At 42.5% G+C, this 25,030-nt stretch overlaps 1 protein-coding gene across 23 annotated transcripts in view; it reads right to left on the bottom strand.

Moving 5' to 3' along the window:
- RALGAPA2 (Ral GTPase activating protein catalytic subunit alpha 2) overlaps window positions 1-25,030 on the bottom strand; it is a 328,431-nt gene that overhangs the window by 60,346 nt on the left and 243,055 nt on the right. For 16 of the 23 annotated variants that reach the window (XM_082743139.1, XM_082743124.1, XM_082743140.1 and 13 more), the window contains one exon: window positions 22,966-23,093. In XM_082743139.1, the coding sequence (XP_082599265.1) occupies window positions 22,966-23,093 (128 nt within the window). Of the gene's footprint in view, window positions 1-2,684; window positions 2,952-22,892; window positions 23,094-25,030 lie in introns of those variants that run through there. The other 7 variants (XM_082743138.1, XM_082743141.1, XM_082743121.1 and 4 more) reach the window with 2 other exon arrangements.

Raw genomic sequence — 25,030 nt, 5'->3', positions numbered from 1 at the left:
AAAATTTATGTATTCGCCAAAATCTGATTGCAAGAGCTCTCATGTGCCAGACTGACTACAAAACACTTAGTGATTAGGTCCATAATTAGAAACTGTCTAATCATTTTCTGTTGATAATCTTGACTCTGAAATGCTTAAATAAAATGTTCAATAAAGGATTATTTATGAAAAGAACCAATATTTTGATCAAGAATTCAAAGGGAGGCCTGATTGTACAAATGCAGATAACTGCCTTATTTTAGTACATAAAATCTCAGATTGAATTTAGACATCTATTAGCCCAACTGATTCTAAATAATTTAGTAGGAACATTTTTTTAGAGGACCCCCCGTATTTATTTTTGCAGTTTGAAAAAATGTTATTCTAATGTAAATTTATAAGATTATTTAAATGAGCCATGCATTTAGTATACTAGGAGACACTATGAAATATCATATTCCACAAAAGAATCAACATTCTTTTATAGCTAATATTCTAATGTGAAGAGCTTTGAAATGGTCTGCAATAGAGTTGATGTACTACTATCAGGCAATAGTTTCTATGGAAGTTTTAAGAGAAAGCTAGCATTAAACCCTCCCATTGTGAGAAAGGGACAAAGTGTAAGCTTAAAAATTTCCCTTCTCTGAAGTTCGGGGGAAAACCCAGTCCAGACATTTAAAATAACTTCAACCCAAAGCAAAGCAAGACAGTTCATATGCTTTCAATAAGTGTACCACATTTTTATATAAGGATCCAGAAGCCACCTTTCTAGAGCCTTGCAACTAAAGACTTTTTAGCTGGAGGGGTTAAAAGTGTGGGTGTGGAAGTCAGCTTTTGTTTGAAAAATTAGCAATGCTATGAGTCATCATGCATTAGCAGCAGAAGAGTTTTGCATCTTGTACGAATCCAGACACCATATGCCATGCGAAGGCCTATTACTTTATTCGGTGCCACCGCTGACAGGCAGCCACGTGGGTATCCCCAGTGGAAGGGCTGTCTCCTCCCGGCGGCGAGGACAGGAACCCAGTGAGCTGAACACATCCGACATTGTACGGAGCAGCAGGAACAGCTGGTAAGCTAGCAAGCAGCAACGGCCGAGCGGAGCGCGGATGCTAATGAGCCTGGCGACAATGCCGGCCTTCAGAGGGAGGATGGCAGCGTCCGCATGTCCCCACAACAGCCTGAAGAGTAGAATCTGCTCGTTCGTGCCTTCAGTCTCATTAAAACACAATACTGGTATTTGTGGTTTAGCAAAACCAGTTGTAAGTCACAAACATGCTTGAAAAAGTTGGGTCGAAGTGCATGTACAATTTCCATGGGCATCTGTACCGATTGTGGGGAGTTGGGGGCCGTGGGGTAACAGTGCAGCTGCAGCAGCTGCGATGGGGTCGTGGTCCCAGCTCACCCCTAACATGACTTGTGTGGCCTCAGGTGGCTTATTTAACCTTCCTGGGGCTCTGTGCCCTCAACTGTATTTTTCAGATATAATAAAACACATTTAATAGGTTATCTTATTCAAGACAGTGTGTTTGCTTAACAACCTGATATAGGACAATCACTATATCTTCCTCAGAGGATTGCGGCAAGGATCAGATGAGTGACTCTATGTGGGAGGTTCAAAGTGCCCGGGACAGAGCAAGTGCGGGTGAAGCTAAGCAAACCATCGACTCTCCAGGTGATCTGAAAGTTGAGCTCCGTTACTCCTCCTAGAACTATGGTGGTGGGCGAGTTCCTTACCCTCCTAGCCTTGTTCCTCTTACTGCGTAAGATGCAGCACATTTCCTTAGGAGTGAAGGGCCTGCTACGTGGGGGTGGAGCAGAGGACAGGCAGTTACAGTAGGACCAGTGGCGACAAGGAAGTGGGGGTAGGGAGGCCTTTGAAAGCGGGGTGTGGTGCCTGCCGTGACATCTGCAGTCCCCAGATCCTTATTGAGGGTCTGTTCTGCTGAAAGGAGCTCACTTCTCTGAATGCTCCTTGCTTTGATCAAGTCCCTGTGACTCCCACTGACTCTCCAAATGCCAGGTAGAAGGCCCCTGCTGAGGATGCCTTTTTTCGGGCTCTGGGCTGAACTCTCCATCATGTCCATTATGAAACTGCATGGACTTCTCTTTTCCTTATGTCTTCCATTCTCAATAAAGGGCCCTTTGAGGATGGAAACTGTGCCTTCCCTCCATTTGTGTGCCCTCAGCAACAGCATGGTTCCTGGTGTACAGGAAATGGCCAATAGATATTTGGTTGAATGAATAAACTAATGGAAAAAAATGGCTTTTAGATGTGTCCTTTTCAGAAATGGTGTTTGGGAGTGTGAATGAGATGATCAGAATCTGTTGATCACTTTTTTTTTTTTTTTTTGCCAAGATTTTCTTAAAAGCTCCAAGATCATCTCCAGCAGTGAATGTACTTTCCATCTCTATTCCTGAGGTTGGGTGTGTGTATATACAGTGGGAGAATTGTCTCCCTGAAGTCTTCCTACAAGCTCAGTTCAGCTCCGGGGGTGTCAACCTGAAGGTGACATCAGTACTTTCTGAAAAATACAAAATATGCAGTTGCCTGCCGAGTGCAGAGTGATCTCCGCCTCAGAGTCTAAAGGGCTATAAAGACTGACAAAAAGACTACAGACCAGGAGAGATAAACTTGAATTTAAAGAAGTACAATGACAAACATCCTAAGGAACTTTGTGCAAAATACAGCATGGAACTCATGAGGATTTCAAGAACGTTTTAATCTGGAAATGTGCATTCATGGAGGAAATTGTAGTTCTCTGGCCGGCAGCTGCTGAGGCTCTCACATGCAGCAGGCATTAGACCCTCGGCTCTGTTGCCACTGGCTGTCTGCTCCTGGCAGGGTGGCCTTGCACAGTGATCAGTCTTGACCCTGATTTGAATTTGTTGTTTCCCGTATATTTATTATCAGCTCTCGATTTTCTGTTGCAGCCAAAGTTCCACAGACAAAATCAGGATTACTTGACATGCTAAATGAGGATCAGAAATCGAGGTGGAGAAATGGAAGGGCTTTTCCTGACTCCCACCCTGCTTACAGATGATGCCCATGAGCAGTTTGAGAGCAGACCCTCAGGCAGAGGCACTCCCTCCCCCGTCCCTGGTCTCAGTGGACCTGGAAGAGCCAGGTATTCAGGCCTACGCCCCTCACAGTTCAGAGCCATCCAAAGACTAGAGTGACACACAATGTTTAGTATCTTCTACTGATCTTTTGTGGGGAGGCAGTTGCTAGAATAAGAATGCTCTTTAGTCACTGGGATTTCAAAGATTAAAAAAAAAAAAAATGGATATTTAAAAAATTCCTAGAAAAGAAATACTTGCAGCCCAAGTCTCAAGAGTAGATGAAACTATCAGGATCAGCACAGGACAAAATTGGTAGACGTTGGAAGGGAGCAAAATATGTGCCTGAAATTTACACACACACACACACACTGTCCCAAGTAGTCCATCTTCCTGAATCACGTTTCAGAGGAATGATGATCCATGTAAGAGATAGTAAGATGCACACATTACAAATGGAATGTGCCCCTAGCAAGGGTGCTATGAATCTGAGCCATAAAGCTGCCGCCTCCACAGTCCCGTGTAATGTCACCTAAGCACTCTGCCTTGCATGACTTGCTGCAGGCTGCCGCAGATTAGAGCTATCGATCGTTCCCTGCAGAAGGGTCTCGCTGTGCTGTGCGAAAGGAAGGTAAATGGCAGAGACAGACAGCTTCAGTATTGATTAGCTCTGGCGGGGGGCTGCGCTTCCAAATGAGGGTCAGCACTCCTTCACACCACCTAGGAGAGTTACTCTGCTTTGCATCAGGGCACAGAGAGATAGGGGAACCAGGCCAAATGCCAGTCTCAAGGCCACTTTCTCTCCTGTTAGCCGGTCACAATACCTCTCAGAGAAGCCAAAGAGGCCACATGAAATCTCAGGTTTTAAAAAAAAAAATCATGGCATGGTGTATACTTCCAAGGCAGACACACCACTGTTGCAGAGAGCTGCCAGAGGCCACATCAAAAAACTGTCAAAGCAATGTGTACGCAGCTTCAAAAATGTCCCTCTAATGTCTGAGAGGTTCACCAAAGCCAGAAGGACAGCTCTTGCTACAAAAGATAAAAACCTTTTCCCCATTAAGAGTTGACCACTCCCCCACTTATGGTTGATCATTTTAAAAAAAAAGGGGAGGGGGGTGCCCAAGCAGACATTCCACGTAAAGAAATTTCAATAATATAAGTGATTCTCAAAAGATTTTCATGGAGACAAACTTCTATAGGCACAAAAACATAATCTCATCTCAAAAGTCAAGTAAAATTATGAGATCCATCATAGTTCATGATTCTCAAAAGTAATGTAATATTAAATAAAAGATTAATAAGGACAGATTAAAATGAAAATAAGGTACCCAAAGAAGTCAAGCTAAGAACAAAATGCAACCTTTAAATGTATGTTTCTGTGGACATGGAGGCACAGTGAACTCAACTTTACTGCTTTTGTGATTAAATTCTTTGGCCTAAGCAGTCATTATTTAAATCACTTCTCTCTTTTTGGTATCCATTATAAGTCATTTCCGCTTATGCAGGCATAAAGACATCTTATGGTGTAATTAAATAAATGGTGCTAGAGTCTATTTTCCCTTAATTAGAAATTCCTTAAAATGTTTGCATTTCAGATTTTAATTTAAATAACCCCTACTGAGTTCTTATTATGTTGGATGCAGGAAGACTGAAAGGCAAGTGAGACCAATCTTTGCCTTCAAGAAGCGCGCTCTCCAGCTGAGAGAGCAGGTGCATCAGAATGGGCCCTGCCCTGTGTGGTCAGCAACACAGCCACTGTGGAAGACAGCAGAGAGGTCCATTGGCCTCCTGCCCTCCCTGCATAGATAGGTAGCTGCTCCCCTCTGCAGGTGGATTCTCTTCCCTTGAATCTTGGGACCTGCCTTGGCCAATAGTTCTGGGACTTCCAAGGTTGAACTGTGAAACCTGAAGCCTTCTACCTGGGTGTCTAGGAGCCCAGAGTAGCCACTCTCGGTTACTTTGCCGTGAAAAGACCCAAGCTAGCTAGATGGGGAGGCTGCTGAATCACCCAGCTAAGCCCAGTCAACCCACAGCCCCATGGGAGGTCCTCTCTCTACCATCTCTCAGTTAAAAAACCTCTGCACTTGGGGCAACTGGGTGGCTCAGCCAGTTAGAGTGTCTGACTCTTGGTTTCAGCTCGGGTCACAATCTCCTCAGTCATGGGATGGAGACCTGAGTGGGCTCTGCACTCAGCAGGGAGTCTGCTTGGGGTTCTCGGCTTCTGCCCCTCCCCTAACTTGTGCTGCAGCACTCACTCTTAAATAAATAAATAAATTTTAAAAACTCTGCACAAGTCTTCAGACTTTATCTTGCAGGTTTCCAAAGTGGGAGGTGACAAGACAATGCTCAGATATCTATTTATATGTTTTTTTTGTATCTAAAATTATGAAGAATATTCATGTTTACCGAGACTTAACACCAGGCTCCCTTCTTGTTCTAGCTCCATCATCTATTAGACGGTCCAGGGTCAGGACCAGTCCCAAGGGTGAGACAAGGGGCGGGGGAGGGGACTCCCTTATTCACTCTTAATACCTTGCGATGTATCGCTGTTTACGTGACCCTTTATACTGAAGTTCTGAATTTTATTATCTTATAAATGGGACCACCTTTCAAATACATTGTACTGAAGCAGGTCATGACCATGAAAATCTTTCGTACCATACAAACATTTGTTCTTGATCTCACAGGAAAGTTCTTATTAAAGCTCTTCAACATAAAGATGAATTACTCATCTTTTTCATAGAAGGACAAATGTTCTAAATTTGGTGACTGCTTCTGTAATGACAAGGGGCTGAATTTATTCATTCATTTAACAAGTATTTATTGAACAAATGTTTATTCTGTGGCAGGTGCTGAGGCTGCATCCAGGGTTGGATGGAAAGCACCACTGGAAAGCACCAGCCTGGGCAGCATCCTGGCCAGTGTCTGCTGCTGCCCTTGTGATGCCCACAGTTAAATATTTCAACTATCACCTTTGGAGCCATCAAGGAACAAAACAGACAAAAAATCCCTGCCCTTATGCAGGGGGTACAAAATGAGTACAATGAGTAAGTGACTTATACAGTAGCTTAGTGGATGATGAAGTCTGTGGAGAAAATAAAGGGTGCAGGTGTGCTGCGGGAGAAGGTGGGCAGGTATGTGCAGGTGTGGGGCCACTATGCCCCCCAGAGGCTAGAGGCACAAGAGAGGGAATGAGGGAAGAAGCCCAGTAGACATCTGGGGAAGAGTGGTTCAGGCAGAGGGCACAGAGCATTCGGGCCTTGCTGGCAGGACTCAGGCCTTGACTCTGAGTGAGGTGGGGGGCCACTGGAGGCTGTGGATAGGACAGTGACATGACCTGACCCACATTTTAGTAGGCTGGCTCTGGCTGCTGGGCTGACTGTCCTCCTGGGCAGAGGCAGGACTGGAAGCAGGAAACAAAGCCAGGAGGCTATGGTTGGTCAACAGTACATCCTTAGCCATTATTCTAGGAAAAATGACCCTACCTTTCCCTCAAAGTAACATTCTGACATTGAGAGAGTCACTGCTTATAAAGGAAATATGTCATAGAGAGAAGATCTTGACAAGAAATGCTGGAAAATGATGCCTTCAGCCTGGGAGTTTACTGTTGAAGATGGTTTGTTTCCAGAAAGCTCTCTGTTCTGTACTACCAAAAACCTCACAATTTCATGAACTGTGTCTAACTTTCCCAAGGAAGACCTGACTGCATTTTCAATCTCTTTGTTGAAAAATATAATCAGCAACTAATATGACCTCATGGAAGGTGGAAATCTCCTGTCAAATGCCAATACATATCTTCACAGAATCAGTGGCTAAGATTGAGCGTCAGTAGGCCAAAACAATGATCTTTTGCTCCCCAAGGCCTATGTATCTTTGCAAGTTTTGTTTACAGCTATAAAACCAAGTATTAAAACAAACTGAGTTTAGAGGGACTCCTCAGAATCCCTGAATCACAGAACTATTATAAAATCAAAGTTATAAAAATAACATTTAATCCCATTGCTCTTACTAAAATACTATTTATATCTTAATAAAAGTAAAATAATTTTATACTATTAAATATAAAATAATTCAAATTATTATTCATTTCATTCATCTTCAGCACATCCTTTCAAATTCTCAATTGAGTATAATGTCATAAAATATTATAGTAGAACCTGTGCATACTTTAAAATAAATCAATATGCATATGGTTCAATGGCATGATTACAAGTTTCCTTCCTTCATTTCTCCCTCCCTCCCCTCCCTTCCTTTCTTTCTCTCTCCTTTCCTTCCTTCCTTCCTGTCTTTTGATGGGATATGTAGTAAGAAAAAGATGAGAGATGACAGAGTTAGAAGTAGGTTCAAGGTGGGTATCCTCAGCCACTGAAGGGAGGACCGTTCAGGCTGACCACCACCCTTTGCTCTGCGATGGACTGAGTAGTGGCTGTCTAGGTTGACAATGAAAGGTTGCTCACCAAGAACCTCAAATACTGAAAAACTGCCTCCGCACCCTGGAATAAGGCTATGGGCATTTATGTAATCAATTCTAATCAGCTTATGGCCATCTTTCTGTAAAAGAGGCAAAAAAAAAAAAACCAAACCTGCAATTTCTGGCCTCGAGTTGTAGATGGCATACATATAAAGAGATACGCAAAACTATGTGAACAGTTTGAAGATGCTACCAGAAATAAGCTTTCCCCTCAGAGCTCCCATGACCTTCTGATTTTCTGTGTTCAGTGACTCCACAAATACACACTGGGCACTAACTGCAGGTCTCTCCTAGAGCAAGGGTCACATTCCAGCCTCTGTCACAGTCACAACTGCCGTATTGGCTGGGAAGCCTCTTAAGGGCAAGGCCACTCATCTCTGCATCCTACAGCGCTTGCCACAGCCACACCACCAGCGTGGGTGGAGGGAGGAACATGGAGTAACCAGGTGCGAGCGGCAGTCTGGACCTGACTTGCTCTCCTCTGCTGGGAGCATGGGGCGGCTGCTCTTGGATATAAAGAATATGCAGGTGCGGGCCCTCCTCTCCTAGCAATTTGCCCATGCAACAGGCATGCATTTCTCCTGCCAGGTCTCATCCTGGCCTTTAGGGGTGGGGGAGATAGCGGAGAACAAAACAAAGTTCCTGCTCTCATGCCCTTTATATACTAGTAGGAGAAAGAGACATTAAGTAAGCGATAAATGCTGAGGAGGACACTGGTGAGACTGCCCGAGGGCATGCTGACAGAAAACTTTCTGATGAGTGACTGCTGAGCAGAGACCTAAGGGAAGGGAAAGGGTGAACTGTGCAGATGTTGGGGGGAGCAGGGATAATTCCTTGCACAGCGTGCAGTTCCTGAGGCTGGAATATGTTTGTGGATCCTTGTAAGGATTCCGGATTTTTCTGTGGGTGAAGTAACTGGAGAGTTCTGAGTTCTGGCATGCTCTGATTTCTATTTCAGGAGGAGAGCTCTGGCTACTGGAGAGTATTCCACGGAGAGCAGAGAGAAGCAGGGAGACTGCTAGAAGGCTGCCACACTGGCCCACGAAGGGGGTGCCTGGACCAGGGCGGGGTGATGGGGAGGTAAGAAACAGCTACATTTCCATTATGTTGTGTGGATTAATTTTATGTGTGTGTGTGTGTATGGGTGTGTGTGTGTATGAATGGAATGAATATATATATTCATTCCATAAATCCTAATAATAATCTGTCTTTGAGGGATTATGGTCCTCATTTTAGAGATAAGGAAACTGCCAGAGGTAAAGATACTTGTTCAAAGCCAAAGAACCAGTTATTATTTAAAATAAAATTGAAACTACCCAACAGACGTCTGTCTGAGGCCGGCTACCATACATCACCTGCTAATCTGAGCACTATGACTGCAAGACACACCTTACACTTTATTGGGTGCTTGTCGGAAAATTGCTGCTGAGGACAGATGAGAGAGAATGTCCTCAGATGCTTCTCAGTGAAAACAGAAGCTTGGAGGGTCCCCTGCCACTGTGTCACTGGTAACTGCCTCACAGGAGATCTAGACAAAGGGTTTAAGGTGCTTTCAAGTGGCTTTGGGGGGGGCGGGGGGGGAAGGAAGTTTGCTCTCCTTTATGATCGGTAGTAGTTAAAACAGTGGTCAATATGACAACCCACTGAGTAAATTGGGGGGCCCCTAGTGCATGTCGCTGGAGCAGCTCTGGGACCCCAAAAGCACAGCTGATCTGCTCCCTTATCTAATCTTTACCGCCTAACATGTGATACCTGGGGCTAATGAATCCAGAGAAAGGAGAAAAGGAGCAATGAAAAGATTAAGTAAATTTATCTCAGAGGATGCCAATATATTAGAAGGTAAGAATGTCCATTCTGACCTGATGTGAGTTAAAACCAACACTAAGAGAAGCCTGAAATTCTACAGAAAGTGGACTTTATGTGAAGTGTTTCTGCACAACTATAGAGAGAGACATTTGCTTGACAAAATGAGAGTGTATAAATACAGAAATAATCTTCATGCAGATAAGTTAAATGCTGGTTTCTGATACAGACCTCTGGTGTGCATATATGTTGTTATATGCATAGAATGTTTATCCTGTTAGGCCTAAATTCTATTTTCCCAAATTAATGAGAAGACAGTATTTCTAAGACATTCTAAAGAGGCTCTTCTTTATTTAAAGGAGTCAAAAATCCTGTGAAAATACCCGCTAAAGTTAAAGCTCATTTACATTTCTTCTCATATTCATATTAAGATTGGTTTCTTGGTAGTATAAATGTAATTTCAATTCATTTAATTTTAATCCTTTAATTCTGAATATATGAAGGAAACACACATCCTATATATATATATATATATATATATATTTTTTTTTTTTTTTTTTTTTTAATCACAGTGAAACTGAACTCTCACCAGGAAAATATAATGTGAGGACAATTTTCATCTTCTTCTGGGAGAACATTATGGTTCTGGGATGTTAAAGGCAGAACATAATGATAAGTAGCAGCAGCTCCCCCCATCAATTCCACGCCTTCTTTAAATTCCACTGAGGATGGCAGTTTGGATGGAGACCCCAAAATCTATTCTGTCCATCTGTTTTATTATTCTTAGAACAACTGTCAAAAGTTGCCCAGGGATCAAGTTGCAAACATACTAATTTGCCTTTGAAAAGTAGGCCCTGGGGGAATTCTGGAACTCTGCTTATAAATTCAGAATCCCATCAGCTAGTGAGCCTGCCTACCCTTTGTGGAGGTATGAGACTTGCACTTCCAGGCACACATCTGCCTCAAAGCCAGGATGCACTGATATACTTATATCCCACTTCATAGGCAAATGAAGGGAAAACCAAAGGGGCTTGGCATCTTAAGGGCTGGCTTGTCCCATGACAAGCAGACCCTCAGTTTTTAGAAGGCAGCCCCTTCACTGATCACTCATGGATTAACACCAAAGCTTTGTATTGGAGAGTTTAAATGAGGGCACGGCAGAGGGACACAAATTCTGTACTCTTGTATGTCCTAGGACCAAATTAGCAAGACTGAAAACTGAACTTAAGTGTTAGAAGAAATCAGCTGGAGATAAGCATCATAAGCCTCTAAGTATTGTATTTACTTCATTTTTGTGACTCTGATAAAAGTGACAAGATCATCTGGACATACATAATATCCGATGTGGGTTTGTAAGTAATGAGGAGCAGCGTCCAAGGTGGTGTCTATTTAAAATACCGTGGCATTTTGGAAACATGCCACTCAGTTGGAAACTAAAGCAGTTGTGTACTTCTCAAGTTGGCTAGGTTAAAGGCATGTGCAAAATACAACGTAAACATTAAAATGAATCTTCACTCCCTAGTGGCTTGCTCACTGGACACCTGATCACAGGGGTGGGAGGGGAAGCGGAAGAGAAGAGGGGCGGGCATTAGCACTGATCCTCAGAGCTCCCATCCTTCCTGGCCCCCGGCCCCACTGGTTTCAATATATTGAGTCTCAGAGAATAAAGTCAAATACTTTCAAAGCACAGGACCCCAGGAACATATTTAAAGCACAACATTCAAAGTACAAATTTTAGAGTTTGGTAAAACTCGACATTAGTAAACTAGAAAAAACACCCTTTGGAAGCTAACAATGATGGCATTTGGCTTGCACTCACCCACAGGTTACCAAAAAAAGTATTCTGCTTTGATTAAAAAATTTACTTGAGTGTGTTGCAAATTACTCTAGCTCAGAAACCTGCAGGGAGCTCGCTGCATACACTAAGGCAGACGGGCACAGAAGGGATCACCATTTGGACTTGCCTGCTTTGTCCTTCTTTGGCTTTGCACAATCTCTTATTATAATAAGGCATGTATTATCCTTTTTGGAGATTTGAATAACAGAAAGTCTCACTTTCAAATATATTGCTTATAATCCCAGAGTCTACTAAATGTTCTGCGGATGCTGTTTATGGCATTATGCTCCTTTCAAAATGGGACTGATAATTAGTAAACTGAAATTTGATTAATGTTGGATTAAGAGGTTCTGATGTCTCGCTGCAATGTGTTATTTCAGTCTGTGGGCACTGGAAGAGACTGTCCTTAGAAAACTTGCTTCTTTCCCCTTTCCAAAATGGGAAGATTAATTTAAAACCCTGATTTTTTTTTTTTTTTTAAGAATTCAGTTTCATTCAACAGTTTGAAATGTAGGATTCAGTTTTTTCCTCACTTTTTTGTTTTCTCACTTTGAAGCTGGAGCCAATGAATTAACTATTTGAGACAGAACAAAATAAACTAGAAATAAAAGTCTTCCTCCAAAAATGCCAAGGGTGAGCCCTACCTGGTTATGGCAGAGTAACCTGGCATAGATAAATCATTCAGACAGTCTCAGCTCTTACTAGATTCAAGTACAGAATTTTGAAAATTATGATGAACTTCTCTGAAAACAAAGGACCTGTTGGCTATAAATGTAGAAGCTTGTGAAAATGACAAGATAATATCTGAAGGAAAAATTTTAAATTAATACTGCAGTATGCTCTTTAAAGTTCAGGTTACGGCTACCTCTTTCTGTTTCGCCAGGATTATAAAAAGGACTATTAATTTTCAGAAGTTTTCTGTGCTCCATGGCCAAAAGACTATGTTTCTTCCTCGCCTTGTTTTTAAATTCATAATCTTGTTTGCCTACTACTGAAGAGTGTGGGAGAATCAGGAATAATGGGCTCCCTTTGAAGCTGTGTCATTCCCAAAGTAACCATCTGAATGCTAAAGAAATATTGCCATTTATGGAATGACCTTTTGCTCTTTGAATATTCAGACATGAACAAATGTTAAATGCCTAGAAATTGTAGCAGCACTATGGAAAAAGGTACGTAGGGTCAGCAAATACCCTCTTGCATGCTTTTGACATGATGACCATTTCCATTTTTCTAACAGCTTTCTAATAGCAAAATGTATTTGGGAACAACAGTGGAATTTGTGTCATCATGACCAAATGATTACGGTGCAAACTGGAGATTCTTCTGGGGCCCAGCAGGCTTCTGGTCCCTATGGAAACGAAACCTCAGATATTGTCCTCCACTCAGCTGGAGGACGGAGCGAGGGAGGCTTTTGTGCTTGGTGAGATTTCTTCCACAACCTTCCAGCACCAGACCCTAGTGCTTCCTCTCTACTCTTTTCTAATTGAGATGCAAATTAATCTCTCTGGCTGATTACACTTCCCTTAAAGCTACTGACAAATGCAGCTGTAACCAGAGTTTGCGGACTTTCCAACAAGTGACTTCAGCTGTCAGTATTTGCATGTGCAGCCAGGGCCCAGCCTGCTCCAGGTCTCAGACATGCGGAAAGCTTCCCTTAGGCATTGCAGGCGTTTTATTTACGTGTATAAAATTTACATACAATTAAGAATGTTAAAAAAAAAAAAAGAAAAAAAAAACCCCACAACTACATCCCTAGGATTTGGAAATCTACTTTTCATGGTTCTCCGGAAGATTCCATTAATTTTGAGACCAACTATAAAGTCACCATTCTAATTGTCAGGATTTTCACATGATGTTCTTCAATACCTTTTTAGGGTGGTGATGAATGGATTATTACTTTGAATGCAAAGGAATTCAAAATATGCACAAAACACTATCATTCACTAACAAGAAAAATACACATGGAATCCAGTTTTTCAGTAAAAATTCTAACACTTTTCTCTTGAATACTATCATGTATGTATTTTTGCCAATATGGTTTGCTCAAAAACTAGTTACTGAGTACCCGCTATGTGCCACGTGTTCTTCTGAGTGTTGGGGATATGGGTGTAAACTTAAACACGCAGAAGTGGAATAAAAGGGATTTTGAGGATATGTCTATATAAACCTACACAGATATTCTCTTTGTAGAGCCATATTTCTTGGATAAATGAGGTTTTCAATTTTGAAAAAATTCAGTTTTGTAAAATAATGATTTGTTTTTGTTTCTGTGTACCAATTTTTTTTTCTTTTATCAAATCAATCTCTCTCCCTCCCTCTCTTTCTTCACAGTCAGAGTCATAATGTACCAGGAGGTATATGAGACAGAGATATCAACCAAATGGAGACAAGGTCCCTATTGGGCAGCTCGTAGTATAATCAAAAGACAGAAGAGGATAGAGGGAGGCCCTGTCTGGCAGAGAGAGTGTCAGAAGCCTAGATGGCTGTTGGGGGGCAGGGTGGGGGGATTAGTGATCTGTGCCATAGGAGAGACACAAAGGGAGTGTTTGGGGTCAGCGGAGCTCACCATACCCTTAGGTCCTGCCGTAGGAAGGAGCACAGGCCTGTGAAGAACTGGCTCTGAGACACTGTGACCCCACAGCCATGGAACCGAGAGGGGCAGAACAGAAAGTTATTTCCCTAATCACGCTGCCACCAGCCTGGTTTCTGCACAGATTGTGAGATTTACATTAACTTTTCTGCAAGGGATGGTCTTTTGTCTCATAGTGATAAGTCACTTTATAGCAAAGAAGTGCAAAATGGCTTCTTGGTCCCCCTTCTTGAAGACTTTCCCCACACCATGTGCTTCTTGCAGGCCCCATCAGGCACGAAGGTGGGGGTCAGCCCCAACTACAGGGAGCCATGCCTTAACAAGGAGGAGTGCATGCCACATGTCACGGAGGGAAGACAGTCTCCAACCTTTAACACCTGTGATGGGAAAAAAGAAGTACTTCCAGAGACCTAAGTCCACAGCTGTGTGGTTCCAGTTCTGACAACAGAGGTTTAAAACTCCAGCCTAGTGATGTAATAAACATCAGGGTGACACTTACGGATTCCTCACCAAAGATGAGGCACCGTGCTACCTGCTTGGCCCATCCTGAAGACAGAAGCCAGCTGGGCTTGGGGGGTGCTGCCTGCCACCAGGCCTCAGCACTGGGCCACATGTGGACCGGGCGAGCTATGGTGACGGGGGGAGCACACATCCTATAAGGAGGCTGACTGCTGCCAGCAAGAAAGGCGGCCCGGTGGGGTCAGAAGCTCTATTTCTTGAAGAGAAGTCAGAATCCTAAATTTCTGAAAATGTAAAATCTCCTGATTTTTCAATGAGGCTGACAAACTCAATCTTGGAGGCCAAGTGCAGTTCAAACAAAACCCATCTGGGGGCTGGATTCAGCCTGCAGGCAGCTGGTTTGTCGGCTCTGGTTTTTGAACACTGGCTTTCAACTAAAAGCTGCTTTCTGGTTGCCTCTGTTTATTGGTCCCAGTTCTGTAGCATTGTCTCCTTTTTAAAAAATCCACACGCTCCTGAAACAACAACTTCTTGTTTTAGTGGTTCCCTGAGACCTCTAGATGCAGTGGTTACGATCTATGTGGACATGGTCCAGGTTGGTCAAGGTCTCTCCTGATAGTGTGGGCCCCGGAGCAGCGCCATGTTCACAGTGCAGTCTGAGGCAGCAGGAGCAGAGGGACCATGCCTTTGTTTCTGTGACCTGCACCTCAGGTGTCTCAGGCTGTGGTCCGAGAGAACACTGGTAGGCCCCTGCATCACCTCTGAGGTCAAGTCTGTGCTTAAGCAAAATCCTCAGATATTTCCCGGGGACTGCTGTCATGCCCCATCATCCCCATCCTGTACACACACAGCTGATCATCTAACAGGCGCATGGCATTAGTCTACCCTGCTAAATCTCACCTTGTTGGTTTAGGTCTCCAAGTCTCATCTTTTGATATAATCCCAGTTTCTTATTTTGCCTTGTATCAATTGAGTTAACCCTCTTAGCTTTCTGACAAATGGTATTTTGATAAACATGTGTCTAGACTTCTGTGAGAGTTACTGATAAAAAAGTTGTTGCATGGCAGAAGGGTAGGACAAAGTTGTGGTGCCCACACAGTACCAGAGACACAAAGGCCCAGTCGACTAGTGGTCCATGAATTAATGCATTGCATGTTTGGCCAGAGTGAAGTCACCCAACTCCCCGGGCCCAGATTTCTCTCTCCTATTTGCCAGATGACTGTAATACTTTACCTTGTGTTTTACTGAAATTAATATTTTATATTTAAAAGCTTTCTCTAGGGGCTGCTGGGTGGCTCAGTCTGTTAAGTGTCTGACTTTGGCAGGTGGGGTCATGATCCCTAAGATCAAGCTCAGTGGGGAGTCTGCTTCTCCTTCTCCTCCCTGCTTATGCTCTATCTCTGTCTCTCTCTCTCAAATAAATAAAATCTTAAAATAAATAAATAAATAGCTTTCTCTACTCTCTAAAAATAGTAATTTTATCAAACACCATGAGTATATTTGGGGATATTTTGTTCTTTGTATACTCATTCTTTTCTGAAGGCTCAGAAGCTATTTAATAATCTAGTCTAACACTTTACAAGGGGTCCATGCAACATTTCAAAATTCATCCATATAGTCCTATTTGAAAATAAGGAAAACATTTTCCTGTTTTCAGTTCGGGTGCATCCTTTACTTTACTTGATTTCTCAAAAGAAAAAAAAATAGTTCTCATGGATATGAGACCATTGTTGGAAATTTGTTCTACAACTAGACATATACTGGCCTTAAAGGCTGGACCTTGCTTTCAGGGCCCAGTTATTTTTTCCTTTTTTTCCCTTCTTACTGTGTTCTCAGTGATTTGAGTTTTCATCAGACACTTTTCAGACTCTTTTCTGTCCCTTCCCATATGAAGAAGATGGGAGGACAAGTGGGGTAAAGGTTAATAGGGCACGCTTCTGTCAGGGCAGCGTGGCGCTCCTGTTTCAGTACTGATGCACCTGTGTTAAATATGCACTCATCGGAACCCACGCTGGCACTTACACAGGCTGCTCTTCTGTGCTTCCCCTTCTCTCTCAGAGACAATTTAAGCCTCACCAAAAAAAAAAAAAAATCTCTCATTTCTTACTCCCTTTTATAGTCTCAACCCACCCATCGGAATGTGCCATTCCTTGATCTGAACCCTACTTTCTGAAACGTGCTTCCCAAGCGTCAAGGTACAGGTCTACTTGCTTTTCTCCTGCTCTTACATGAAATCTAGTAAAAAGTCATTACCTTCTGCAATATTCAAAGTCACAAATCTCATCTTTCAAACTGCTAAGGAACAGATCTAAAGCAAGAGTTTCCCTCCTTTGCTTCCTCTGTCTTCTGAGAAGAGGATATTGTTACCTATCCCAAATGTCTCGTACACTTGTTGCCTTTAGTAGAATGTATGGGGGAGCTGATACCGGGTGGTGCAAATCCCTTCACAATGACATTTTGCCTTTGGGCCTGTTTAGAAGTGTGGCTTGGGAAAGCACGTCTATGCCCTCCCATCTGGGGCATGACTCCATTCTGATGGCGGCTCTTAATTCTGGCCCCCTCCCATGCTTTTCCCATTCTCAAGCACTTCCATTGCACCCAGGAGTGTCATCTTTTTCTCGGAGCTGTTATCATATGATATGTTTGCTTCTTTTCTTGAGGTAATTCAGTTCTAGCTCCTATCATACTCAATGCTTTGGATGAAGACATGGGACTGCTAGAATCAGCTATGGAGAAGACCCTTCAGGAAGGTGTGTCCTGCTTGACCACTCTGCTGAAGGTAACCCTTCATTTCTCTGCTCCTCGCTTTTCTATGACACTGTTCTCTCCTTTTCCTCTGCCTCCCTCTCTACCTCTACCTCCTCCTCCTAAGCCTACTCCTCAAACATGATGCTCCGGCAAGGTCTGTCCCTGACTGTCTTCTCACAACCCTCCATTCCCCAGCAAATCTAGCAGGCCCCATTCTGACTTAGTCTAGCAGTTTTACACAGGAATCCCATCCATCCCCCTGCCATTCCCATTCATTGCCTTAGATCAGGCCCTCCCCTTCTCTCAGAACTCCTCCCACTGCCCCTTTAATGCCTCCATCACCTCTACCCCCACCCCCACCGTGTGTGTGTGTGTGTGTGTGTGTGTGTGTGTGTGTGTGTGTGTCCTCTCTGCCATGTGGAAGCTTCTGTGGTTCTCAGATGTGATGTGCATTTTTAGAGCAAAACAGCAAATACTGACCCATCACTTGGAATATCTTATTCATATTTCCACTCGTTCTGCATGGCAAAATAAACTAGATGGCACTGTCTGACTCCTTTTCATAAACTTTTCTTGAGGAGATAGAACCAAATAGAGGAAATTAAAGATCTTCCCAGGAAAATGAACCAAAGATCCTACCAGAAAAGTAAGAAACAGAATTGTTACAGCTTTAGGGAGAGAGGCCACTTCTGAAGGTGTATAAATTGAGACCAGAACTTAGCAATGGTATTAGGAAGTCAAGAGTCGAAGGGAGAAGCTAGAGTATTATCAACTATATCCATTAATTGAAAATGAAACTAAATTTCACTTAAGGAAGAGGTACAAAATTAGTTTTCCTTAGGCAGCTCAGTTCTCTCCATCAAATGCTGATAGTTCCAGAGAGGAGAGATGGCAAATGCCACTGTGGCTATTGTTCTATTGAAGTGGACGTTGATTTTAAAAAGCCACCATCTGTTTGATTCAGGGTGAGCTCCTCCTAACAAGCACGCTGCACATCATGTGGCAATCTCGTCCCTGAAACAAGTTAGCTGAGGAGGAGAATGAGAGAGCCTTGGTTCTGACGATCTGGGGAACTTCTACCAGCCGAGCATGATTTGATTTTGGAATCTTTAGTTGGCTTGGGAACTGTAAACATAACATGTGGCAAGCTTCCCATTTACAACACTCTAGGCACGGGACTGGCCCCCTGATTGCCCACGAGGGATAGAAAAAGCAGATGGCAGGTGAGTTGTCCCTTGTCACTAGGAAGAGCAGTGGCCACGGGACAAGGGCTCCACTTGACAGATTTGATTTAGCCTGCTGAGGAAGTTACCAGAAAACCCAGGAAGGACAAAGGGGCTGGACTGAACTGTTACCGAGGGTGCTTTCCAAACACATCCCTACTGTGTTCACTTTTTTTTTTTTTGATCATGTATGACAATAGTATATTCTTCAGTCTTCTGTGAGCCGTCACTACACAGTTCCAACTGTTTGATCATTTAGCCAAGGGTACCCCAAACAAGAATTCCATTGATATTGATTCTCCATTGATATTGATTTACTGCTCAAAAAGATTGCAGAGAAGCAAATCCATTCTAACAATGTGCCCACTCCTCTGTTTCATAAATGTTTTATTTTCTTGAACATTACTGAACAAACTTGATATGTTTACTGCTCACATTTTTACTCAGAGTTAAATATTGAATTGCAACTGACACTATTTTAGGGCACTGAAGTGTTGGTCATTAGGTGGGGAGGGCACAAGAGATGCAAACTACCTCCTTTGGCTCTTTTCTTTATTTGTCATCAGGCTCAATGGTTGGCTATCTATGGTCAATACAAAAAAAAACAAGCACTTCCTCTCTAAAGGACTGAAAGAAGGTTTGAACTAAACAATGTGCCCTTTGTTCATACAATAGTAATTCTGATACCTGAGTGACATTTGGATGCCGTGAACAGTTTGGCAATGTTCTATTTAACAACGTGACCTCAATATTAGAAAGAAAATGGGGATACAAGGTTGCCCATATAATGACTGGTGTTGACAAATAAATTTCCCATTCTTTGTCAGCATTCATTACTATACCTAGTATCTCAGGGTAACAGGTAAGAGCAATGCTTTCTCAGAAATGTGGTCTCATATATGAATTGTGTCTTCTAGGGCCACGCATGCAAGATGCTTCATTCCTTACTAGGTCTTGGTTCATATGCCAATAAAATGTTGCCCGGGTATACTGTCAGGCTTTAGGAAAGGAAAAAAAATCTAATATATTTCATGGGGGGAAAAGCTCATACTGGGGGTAGAGGGAGGGTTTGGAATGGGTTCCAGGGAGGCCTTCATGGGCATGTGACCTGAGCAGCTGCACAGTGCTCGCAATGGGCCCTGCTTGGTTTAATACTCTGCTGTTGCTCTCTTGAAGTTCTTAATAATTTTATCTTTGATCTTGTGTCTTGCAATTGAAGTCTGATGAGGCAATGGAGCATGCATAGAGGAAATGTACAGAACATGTGCTCTGCTGATTCCTTGTATATAAGTCTTAAGCAGAGGCCCAAGGACAGGGCTATGGTAGAGCCACAATGCCTGGAAGGTCAGAGAGACTCAGAGAGAGCACACGGGGAAGACTGAGTAGGTGGGGAAAGAGACTATCCTGAGAGGCCATACTCTACCTGAACCAGAACTTGCTATGAGCACAGAAAGAAAGCAGCGTTGTCCTAAGAAAGAAGAATAACCAAGAAATCCTATATATCCTTACTTGTGTTACTTCCCTGTGTTAGCCAACAACTCACTCTGAAAATGATGACAGAGAAGGAGAGGGAAAAACAGGGGACTCACAGTTCCGTTTCCTGTCAGTCCTTTCTTACTCATCAGTAAACTGAAGTAAGAGTGCTGGTACAATATGTACGTACGAAGAATAAGATAAAAACAGGTAAGTTAGTTTGTGTGGTGTTTTCATTGTTAAGAACAGAAATATCCATGTATGAGTTACAAAATATGAGCTGTGTCATTGTGGTGATTCCATATATGAGTTAAATGCTTTTTATTTGTCTATTAAACAACATAAGGACTGATAAAACTAATGTTAATAACCTAAATTTTTAGTATTTCTTGACTTAAAGTAACAGTAATAAGCAAATAAAAAACACCACGACAAGCTGAGAGAAAAAGCACACAAGAATGGAAAAAGCTTCACACTGTAGCATGTTTAAAGGCACTTTCCTTACTTTTTGAACAAGGGGCCCCATATTTTCATTCTCTTCTGGGACCCCTGGGTCCTAGCCCTGGTTTTAGATGTGTCTTCTTAGCCCTTGGGGGGACCTACAGAGGCTTGAGATAGTTGCCCCTGGCATCAAGCAGCCTTGATGCTGGGCTAATTTTAGAACTTTCAAGGTGGGCCATGAGGTGACAGGGTTGGGGAAGCTTGGCTTCCTCAGGAATCACCCAGAAAACCACCTCTGCTGGAAGCTTGGTTTTGTGTCTGTCTGTACCCTGATGGGCCTGACCACGCATTAAATGCTAAAAAGCCCAACTTTCCCACTTGAGGACACTCAGACTCCTGTTCTTGCTATGGTGCAGGCAGCCTGGAACGCCATCCCAACTCCCTGGGGACAGCTTCCCTGTCATCCCTCCAACTCAGCCTAGCTGCTTTCTCTGCAGAGAGCCTCTTCCCTGGCCCTGTTTTACCCACACCCTCTATTTAGTTGCTTTATACAACGTTATTCGTTTGTGTATCTTCTCTGAAGTATAGGGCAAAAACCCTGTTTGCCTTGCTCCCTTGTGTATCCCAAGCTCCTGGTGCTCAGTCCACACTGTTTGTTTGCTAAATGAGAATGCAAGAAGACACCTGTGATTAGGATGTGTTAGGTTATTCAGTGTTTTTCAAAATTCAGATCTAAGGCTTATCTCAATGAAGCAGCAAATTCCAGACATCAGCTGCTACACAATTATTTAAAAAGTGTAAAAATTATTCATTATTAATGTTCTAAAGAACAAAAATTAAAAAAAAAATCCCCAAACCCCACTCTTCCTTTTTCTTTTTTTGCCCTACTTTTCCTCAACTTTTCTTCTTATTATACTCTGGTTTCTGGCCTACATGAGCACTTTTGCAGGTAGAAATTAAATAATAGAGTAGTTCAGTGATTGCAAAGTTTTCCCTACTGATAACATCTTTATAAAAATTGTTTTAAGTAATTTATTTGAACAGCATGCATTGAATCTTCTCAAGGTATAAGATAAAAGAAAAATACTTAAATTTTTATAATATCGACATGATAGGTTTTGTTACTTTTCCTTTCTTAATTTCTATACCAAGTTGAACTCTGAGATGTCAACCTGGTTACTTCACGAGTCCCGGAGAATACAGTATTTACTCACCCACATTAGTATAAGTAGCCCTGGCTGGCATCCACATCAGTCCAATGTGGTTTGTCGAAAAGTTTTCAAGTGATGCTGAATCTTATCCTTTGAACTTGTAACAATATTGTTTTCCCTGAACCTGATTATTCTGGTGCTATATTCATTCTTATTTGAGAAAGCAGTGTCGAACAAAATAACAAAGCATGTCCTTTGTAATGAGAAGCTTGATAAGTGGGGAAGGTGACGTGACAGAAATCACAATGGACTTCTAGAAAGCAGAATTCTCTCATTTGCAGATGATTTTTCCTTGCCTTGGTCCAACATACTTGACTGATGAGTGTCCAGCTCATCCTCGTTGACATGCAAACTGACAAGCCAACTGCTGAATAGGTCTTTCTCATTTCTGCCAAGAACCTCTTTCAAGCATTTGTGAAATAAAACCCCCATGCTGAAGGCTGAATTGACATCCGCTCTAAGAGTAAAACTAGAGTGCTGCGGATATCACTTCGAAGAATGCCATCTCCCAAACATGTACCACCGGCCTGGACAAAGCGCGAGGGAGCACGCAGAAGGGAATAATGCTGCCCTGGCCCCCAGGGAGGGACCAGATGGGACCTAATAGCTCTTTTCTACTACTAATTTCTATGATAATTCCATGTTGCCACATGGCATATGTATTTTTTTTAATCTAAAGACAGAATATCAGTCAATGCAGTGACCAGGATTTTAATGAAAGGTATTTTTCATGAACTGTATCTATTCACACATGAGATTTCTCACCTATCCTCACCCCCACCCTTTAGCAACATCCCCTACGGTTGGAGTGGAAAAAGTATAGAGAGAGGTCGAACACATGTTTATACTCATTGTCAATACTAATTAGAAACAAAAGAGATTCCAAGTTTTACTAGGAGGTCAGATGCCTTTTGTAGTAATTCTATGAAGTCACCTTAATTTCTTTTTCTTATAGTCAGACATTGTGCCTGGACTTAAAGATTAAAGTGTGCCAACTGACGCCTGAGAAAAAAATTGCAAAAGTGAAATTTCTTCTGGTTTTAGAGAGAGGATCAAGAGTTGGTGAAGATATGGGAAAAATTACAAAAAGACTTTCAGCCATTCTCACTGACAAGTTCCAGTGCAACTTCACTGAGGATGCCTTTCCCTGTCCCCCCAGCCAGGTGCAACTGACCCCTCCTCTGACCTCCTAGGAGTCCATTTCAACTTCAGGTGGCACTTGTCCCACTCTTTGACAGATTAGAATCATTTCATTTGCTGTTGGTTTTGGGTAGGCATTCTGGGTGACCCCACTACAGTTTCCTCAGCATCCCACCTTCTACACTTCAGACTGTAACCCAAAGGGTTAGGTAGCAGGGAACCTGACCTCAGGCAAAACACTGAGAAGGGATGAGCCTCTCTTGACGGTCACAGACCGTCTTAGCACAGACTTATTTGTCTACAGTATGAAAATAAAGTCTTTTGGAGTTTGGTGAAGCACAATATTATTATATTTAATATAAATTAACAGATGGTATAAAGATCACACGATGTTACTTTCAACACGCACTGAAAAAACATTCTCTCTTCCCTCTTCAACCCAGTGAATACTCACCTCTCATGACAAACTGCTGGAAATCAGGATTCTGGCATGGTTAATAGCTTACATGCTCAAAGCAAAAAGATACAAGCTCTGGTAGAGTGGGATGAGGCACTTCACGGCCCTGCTGGCATTGATGCATGTGGCACATATAAGGCTTGGCAGCAGCTTTCCACTCACTATGGCTCCATCAAACAGAGGTCCAAAAAACGGAACCTGTTGATTCAAAACAGAAAAACACTTACTTTTCCAATACCAGTAAAAGTCAAACCAAAGACACGAGAACAACTGGTTGATGTGTCAGACCTGTCATGACCACCCAGACTATCACCCACGGAAGTGATGCTAACCTTAGCAGGGTACAGGGCTTTCAAATCAAGCAACACAGGTCTGCTCCACAATACTCCTCTACCTTGAACTCTTCAGCAAAACTTCTCATGACAATTATCACTAGGTTATTCTTTATTTCCCTTATGTTGCCACTTACAGAAATAGCATTATTCTTTCTAGGTGCCTACATTGTGTGGATTATGCACACTATACAGCCGTGTCTCACTGTGCACCTCCTAGTCTTGCATCCTCCTAGCCTTGCATCCTTCTAAAACCAGTTTGGAATTGGCAATATTTCTGCATGGATCCTGGTGTGTACATCAGACCTCTTAAAGGAGATGATGACTATCATGTTAACAACTATAAGATCCTACTTATAGTCCTCATTCTTGAATCTTCCTTCCTCTGCTTCTAAGATAACTGTGTTATCTTCATTTCTTTTTCTGCTTCCTTTTTAGAGGCTTGACTTTCCTTCACTGGACCCACTTTTACTACCGGGGCAAGCCACAAAGTTCTGGTGCCTGTCCTTTCTCACTCTCACTCTTTTTTTTTCCTCCATTAGAAATTCATCGACTCCATTTATTAATATGGAGAATGTCAGCTCCATGAGGTCAAGGACTAGGTCTGCCTTGTAACCCTTGTATTTATTCACTCTCTCACTTGTTTATTCATTTATTCAAAAATATTTATTATGTGAAAGACATTGTTCTAGTCACCATTTCTATTTCTTTCCAATTTTAGTATATGTGCTGCCGAAGCGAGTACACCATTTCTATTTCTGTTGTGTTCTATTCACACAACAGTGAATAATGAAATTCTTTATTTCATTGACCTTACAATTTATTGGAGGTGTGAGAGAATAAACAGTATAAATACATAAAATATGTATTAGGTAGAAAAGCACTAAGGTGAAAAATAAAAGCAAGGAAGAGCAATAGGACTCTTTCTGAGGGGATAAGTCCTCCAATTTTAGAACATATGGCCAGAGAGGGCTTCAAAGATAAGATCATATTTCAGTAAAAGCTTGACAGGAATGAGGGAATGAACCTCATATTATGAGGACATCTGATGGAAGAGCATTCCAGGCCAAGGAACAGCAAATACCTAGCCCTATGGTGGGAGTGTAACTGCTATGGTTAGGAAATAGCAAGCAAGCCAGAGAGGCTGGAGCTGAGTGAGCAAGAAAAAGAACAAAAGGCAATAAAGTTGGGAAAGCTAATAAGAAGGGCCTTAAAGGATTCTGGATTTCTGCTCTGAGCAAGATAAATGCCTTCTGAGGGTTTAGGGAAGTGGGAGATCTGATCTCACCTACATTTCAAAAGTATGTTCTGGCTGTTGTGTTGGGAAAATTGCAAAAAGCAAGCATTATGGAAACCAGTTAGGGAGTTGGTGAATGATCCAGGCAAGAGATGGCGATGGCTTGGATCAGAATGGAGGCAGAAGTGGTAGGTGTCTGGATATAGTCTGAAGGCAGACAGGATTTGCTGAGGAGTACTAATGAAGTGACTGAGAAAAAGAGGCATTAAGGTTGATGCCACGGTTTACGCCCAGCAACTCGAAGTTTGGAGCCACCTTTTCCTGAAGTGAAGACTAAAAGGGAGGGTCACCAGTTCAATTTTAAATATGCTAAGTGTGAGATACCTATTAGATATCAGTGTTGATGTATGGGGGTGGCAAATCAGGTGACAGATCAGGCTGGAAGTCAAGGGAGATGCTCCTGTTGGAGATTCATAAGAGTTACAGATGGTGTTTACAGCCATGAGACTGGATGATCAGATGAGCAAGAAAAGAGGTTCAAGGACTAATCTCATGCCCCTTCAATG

The sequence above is a fragment of the Mustela nivalis genome (assembly GCF_964662115.1).
Source record: "Mustela nivalis genome assembly, chromosome: 8".
In the NCBI taxonomy this organism is placed as follows: domain Eukaryota; kingdom Metazoa; phylum Chordata; class Mammalia; order Carnivora; family Mustelidae; genus Mustela; species Mustela nivalis.
This window is presented reverse-complemented; position numbering and strand designations above follow the sequence as displayed.